This window comes from Littorina saxatilis, linkage group LG4 (assembly GCF_037325665.1).
Source record: "Littorina saxatilis isolate snail1 linkage group LG4, US_GU_Lsax_2.0, whole genome shotgun sequence".
Taxonomy (NCBI): Eukaryota; Metazoa; Mollusca; class Gastropoda; order Littorinimorpha; family Littorinidae; genus Littorina; species Littorina saxatilis.
The window spans coordinates 8434758-8441118 of record NC_090248.1 but is presented as its reverse complement, the minus strand read 5'-3'; the positions used below and the strand labels follow the sequence as shown (position 1 = coordinate 8441118).

General features: G+C 39.3%; 1 protein-coding gene across 1 annotated transcript in view; it reads right to left on the bottom strand.

The window, feature by feature from the left end:
* Window positions 1–497: 497 nt before the first annotated feature.
* LOC138963885 (C-type lectin LmsL-like) overlaps window positions 498–6361 on the bottom strand; it is a 14560-nt gene continuing 8696 nt past the window's right edge. The window contains exons 2-3 of the mRNA XM_070335734.1: window positions 3353–3529; window positions 498–2839 (exon numbers count right to left, since the gene is read on the bottom strand). Coding sequence (XP_070191835.1) covers window positions 2613–2839; window positions 3353–3529 — 404 coding nt within the window. The 3' untranslated portion in view covers window positions 498–2612. The remainder of the gene's footprint in view (window positions 2840–3352; window positions 3530–6361) is intronic.

Here is a 6361-nt window from a genome sequence, read left to right as displayed (position 1 = left end):
CACACATACACCACAACCCTCATCTCGATTCCCCCTCTATGTTATAACATTTAGTCAAAACTTGATTAAATGTAACAAGTCGCGTAAGGCGAAAATACAATATTTAGTCAAGTAGCTGTCGAACTAGTCACAGAATGAAACTGAACGCAATGCAATTTTTCAGCAAGACCGTATACTCATAGCATCGTCAGTCCACCGTTCAGGCAGTGAAATTGACAAGAAGAACGGTTTCGTAGTTGCGCTGAGAAGGATAGCACGCTTTTCTATACCTCTCTTCGTTTTAACTTTCTGAGCGTGTTTTTAATCCAAACATATCATATCTATATGTTTTTGGAATCAGGAACCGACAAGGAATAAGATGAAAGTGTTTTTAAATTGATTTGGACAATTTAATTTTGATAATAATGTTTATATTTTTAATTTTCAGAGCTTGTTTTTAATTCAAATATAACAGATTTATATGTTTTTGGAATCAGAAAATCATGGAGAATAAGATAAACGTAAATGTGGATCGTTTTATAATTTTTTATTTTTTTTTACAATTTTCAGATTTTTAATGACCAAAGTCATTAATTAATTTTTAAGCCATCACGCTGAAATGCAATACCGAAGTCCGGGCTTCGTCGAAGACTACTTGACCAAAATTTCAACCAATTTGGTTGAAAAATGAGAGCGTGACAGTGCCGCCTCAACTTTCACGAAAAGCCGAATATGACGTCATCAAAGACATTTATCGAAAAAAGGAGAAAAACGTTCGGGGATATCAATCCCAGGAACTCTCATGTAAAATTTCATAAAGATCGGCCCAGTAGTTTGGTCTGAATCGCTCTACACGCACGCACGCACGCACGCACGCACACACACACACACACACACACACACACACACACACACACATACACCACGACCCTCGTTTCGATTCCCCCTCGATGTTAAAATATTTAGTCAAAACTTGACTAAATATAAAAAGGATGGACAATTTCGAACAAGTCGCGTAAGGCGAAATTACTACATTTAGTCAAGCTGTGGAACTCACAGAATGAAACTGAACGTAGTCCGCCGCAAGTGCAAAAGGCAGTGAAAGTTACGAGCCTGTTTGGCGCGGTAGCGGTTACGCTGTGCTTCATAGCACGCTTTACTGTACCTCTCTTCGTTTGAACTTTCTGAGCGTGTTTTTAATCCAAACATATCATATCTATATGTTTTTAGAATCAGGAACCGACAAGGATTAAGATGAAATTGTTTTTAAATCGATTTCGGAAAGTTAATTTTGATCATAATTTTTATATTTTTAATTTTCAGAGCTTGTTTTTAATCCAAATATAACATATTTATATGTTTTTGGAATCAGAACATGATAAAGAATAAGATGAACGTAAATTTGGATCGTTTTATAATTTTTTGGTTTTTTTTACAATTTTCAGATATTTAATGACCAAAGTCATTAATTAATTTTTAAGCCACCAAGCTGAAATGCAATACCGAAGTCCGGCCTTTGTCGAAGATTGCTTGGCCAAAATTTCAATCAATTTGATTGAAAAATGAGGGTGTGACAGTGCCGCCTCAACTTTTACAAAAAGCCGGATATGACGTCATCAAAGACATTTATCAAAAAAACGAAAAATATATTCGGGGATATCACTCCCAGGAACTCTCATGTCAAATGTCATAAAGATCGGTCCAGTAGTTTGGTCTGAATCGCTCTACACACACGCACGCACGCACACACACACATACACCACGACCCTCGTTTCGATTCCCCTCTATGTTAAAACATTTAGTCAAAACTTGACTAAATGTAAAAAGCATGGACAATTTCGAAAAAGCAGTCCAAATATTTTATCTGAAGCAGCTGTCCATGTCTGATGCATACAAAATTAAATCATTATGATACCGCGTGCATGTGTAGGCTGCATCTCCGGTTGGTCGTTTGCGGTCACAAATCCAAAATACATTGCATTTCCTGTTTCTCGAATAGTCTCGACCAGCATCAGAGTTCCTTCAGTCTTGAGTAGTTTTAAGTTAAACAGTATAATATACTGATTTAAATCATGTTAAAACATTTTGAACATAATGTTTGTTTCCACTGGTCTAGTTTTGTCACGCAATTGCTTTAACGTTGACTGTAATTCAAAATGCTCATTATAAGCAAGGTATTAATTACGAAATACTATCCAGAGGCTTTTCCTGGTATGTCTGGGCTGGTACTTTGGTGCGATTACTGTCGCGTTGATTGTGAAGCCAACTCGCTATGTAGTACAATCGAACCTGCCCTGCGATCGACCCCCTCTTGTTAACGACAACTTGGCTATACAACGACCACCCAAAAAGATCTGAACAAGTTATTTTTCTCTCTATGAAATTCACCTTTAAATAGAGACCACCTGTCCATCGCGACCACTTTTGGTCGGTCCCAGGGGTGGTCGTTGTAGACAGTTTTTGTATTACCACGTGCTGGTATACATTTATTCCTGATCTACCTAGCCTACTTATAATTATCTCACGCTTGCAATGACGTTGACTGTAATTCAAAATGGCCAACAACCTAAAACACTTCGCGCCGGCAGTTGAGTCAGTAGTAGCACACCACAGGCGCTGACATGACGTTATCATTATCCGAGAATCACGTGACACACAAATGGGTTCAGGTTGCTGCACTTGTTGGCAGTGATCTGCTTGGCGGAGTATGTCACCGTTTCAGCGCAAATCTTGCTCCTGCTCCCATTCGGGGCACCACTTTGCCAGGTACTGGATGTGACCTTTGCCCCCGTGACCCAGAACCAGGTGCCGTTCTTGTCATGATCCCAGGCGCCAAATCTGTAGTTCCGTGAAGCGGAGCCTGCAATGGGGAAAACAATGAAAATGTATACGGCAAAACCTCCCAATTGCGACCTTCAGAATGTAATATGGAGGGGTCTTTATTTGGAATCATATGTCTTGGGACACCCGTCCCCCATCACCTCCCCTCTCTTCTTCCAATTACCCACACCCGATACAAATTCCTGGTTGTTCCATTAGAAGGCAGATAACCAGCTGACCAATCATAACACATCCAACAACGAATCAACCAATTATGCTACCCAATCAACAGACTTACTTAACCAAGCAAGCAAGTCAGTAAGATAGTAAGTAAATAGATAAATCAATATAGACCAATAATGAATACATAAATAAAATACTAAAAACGACAACAAGAAATAGACCGATGTAAAAAAAAAAAAAGTAAATTAAAAATAAATGCCCAAAAAATGAATACGTAAGCTCATAATTATATAAGCAAATTTATGAACAAATTAATATAAATATGAATAGACTAATGCATAAATAAATAAACTTGATTCTGCAAACATACCCCTGGAGTTGACAACCGATTCTGCGGTATACATTTCGCGTTCAGTCTGTCCCGCAAACAAATGTGCCCCTTGCGTTTCGCACGTGCTCTCTGCGTCCTGCCACGTGACCTGCGTTTCGTACACTTTGACGCAACTGCCTTCCAAGATGAAGAACCCTTGCGTCGTCGGACAGTGGTCTGCATCAGAAATAAAAGACAGATGAATTATTACAATCCAAAATAGTATTCGAAGTACGTCTAGTATGTTGGTAACATATTCTGAAAGTTTCAAAGCAATCCACCAAGTCAGTGCTGAAATACAGCGCTTTTTGTCACAATACCCCTAAAAATGACGCAAAAAGTTCCTTTTTTGGCCGCTCTTGCGATCGACACCTGCATCAGTAGGAATAGCATAACACATGCAATATGCAAGCTAGCTAAACAAAACAACATTTTTTGGGTAGATCATGGATATTGCAAAGGTTTGCCTATTGTGATTTTTTGGTCGATTTTTAAATGTGCCCTTCAGTTTTTGTCCTGTCGATTTTGAGAGTACCCTTATTAGAGCTGAAATCACGTGATCCATGTGAAAGAAATCTTGAACCCGAAAGGTGATCCAGACAGGCAGATGAACTGCGCCTTATAACTGACATACAAAGTTCGGATGAAATGACACGGGAATTAATACTTTAATTTGGGTGCAAAATGTGTCACAATAATTGTATTGGTCTAGTTTATGTTCGAAACTGGTAACAGAAACGGTGTTCAAAAGTTGAACATTTCAATTTGAAGTGTGTTGCAAGCGAATACCAAAAGGATACTCGTGGCCGGAAAACGGTATCAAGTCGCCCCATGACCTGCACAGTTCGGTTTGAGATTTGTAATTATGTCTAACCACAAACCAGAAATACTTTGAAGGCATACTCCTTCTCGTGGGCACGGTTGGCCTAGTGGTAAGGTTGGCCTAGTGGTAAGGTTGGCCTAGTGGTAAGGTTGGCCTAGTGGTAAGGTTGGCCTAGTGGTAAGGTTGGCCTAGTGGTAAGGTTGGCCTAGTGGTAAGGTTGGCCTAGTGGTAAGGCCTCCGCCCCGTGATCGGGAGGTCGTGGGTTCGAACCCCGGCCGGGTCATACCTAAGACTTTAAAATTGGCAATCTAGTGGCTGCTCCGCCTGGCGTCTGGCATTATGGGGTTAGTGCTAGGACTGGTTGGTCCGGTGTCAGAATAATGTGACTGGGTGAGACATGAAGCCTGTGCTGCGACTTCTGTCTTGTGTGTGGCGCACGTTATATGTGAAAGCAGCACCGCCCTGATATGGCCCTTCGTGGTCGGCTGGGCGTTAAGCAAACAAACAAAAATCCTTCTCGTGCAAACAACTTGGTTGACCATCTCCGACCTGGCTCGGCTGTTACCTGGGATACGACCATCCCGCCACTTGGACACATACGAACAATCAGCACCCTGCTTGCTGTGCGGAATTGGAATTTTTTGATGAATGAATTTCTTAAAAAGCCACTACAAAATTCATTCCTTCAAAAATTAATTAATTCTTTCTTTCATTTATTCATTCAAAAGCTTGCACATAGATCACGCAGGCTGTTCATGTTTGGTATGTGAACAAGTGGAGGAATTGTCATATCCGAAAGCCTGGTTACATCTGAGTTAGTGAACCGAACAGTTTACACGGTAAGGTGTGTGCTTTAAAATAATAAGCGACCAAAATAGATTTACACTTTTTTTGTAAACCACGACAGATTCGTCTGTGCTTTTCCATGGGATAAAAGCAACCTTCCACTTGGAAGTAAACAAAACAAGATGAACAGCTTCGCTGTGTTCCAGATGCAGAGCGGGAATTTTAATGTGTAAGAGGGACCATTGTCAAAAGATCTTAATCTGCAAAGGAAACAAAAGTGCAAAGGATAGTTTTGTATGCGTCTTAGTGCAAGGATCTTCTTATTCCATGTAGAATCCGGAGATGGTCTGACTGAAGTATGTTTACTTGATTGCTCACACGAGACAAACTGTAGCTTTGGGCGTCTCTTTCTACTTTTTTTTTTAAACAGTAAATGGTTTTGACAAAAACTTCGAATTTTTGCCAGGACGTTAATTTTAACAAATTCTCTTGAAAAATGTTCCGCTATCAACAAATAATGTTATTTGCAACGTGAAAAATATATGGATCTTGAGGCATGGGCAAATGCAATGCTGTTATTGCCTTTGACAGCTTTCTTGACAAACGAGGTTTTTATGTTGTATTTTTATTCCATAGACGCGCGACCGTGTCAAGATCAAAACACACATATCGATTTATACTTGAAGCACTAAAATAAATACTCTAAACATGTCCTTCTCAAGTGAGTATAGAATTTACTTAAAAGTTACACTATCCACCACACGAAGTTTCATCAACATTCCTGTATTGTCTCGCTGAGTTGACTACATTATTTTCATGCCGATTAGGATTTTTTAAAGTTTTTAAAGTTTTTTTGCATGTTTAAATCCGAAGCCGTTCTTTTGTCAAGTGTTATAAACACGGTACCCCACGATTAGATAGTACTCCATCAGTTAAGTTGATGGGACATGAAAAACCGACAACCAAATCATGGTGTCAAAATTAGTATGAAAATGTACGTTGTAGTATTATAAATTTCAATTGTAGCAACAACGTGAATCAGTTTGTAAGCAAAATAAATCGTTTTAGATCGCTGTCGGTCCTCCGTGGGAAGTATATTTAAACTGCGGGTAGTATCCCTTTAAATCGCGATTTGTATCCCTTTAAACATACATTCCTTCCCGTGTAAACTATCATGTAAACCATCATGTAAACCATCATGTAAACCATCATGTAAACCATCATGTAAACCATCATGTAAACCATCATGTAAACCGTCATGTAAACCACCATGTAAACCATCATGTAAACCATCATGTAAACCATCATGTAAACTATCATGTAAACCATCATATAAACCATCATGTAAACCATCATGTAAACCACCATGTAAACCACCATGTAAACCATCATGTAAACCA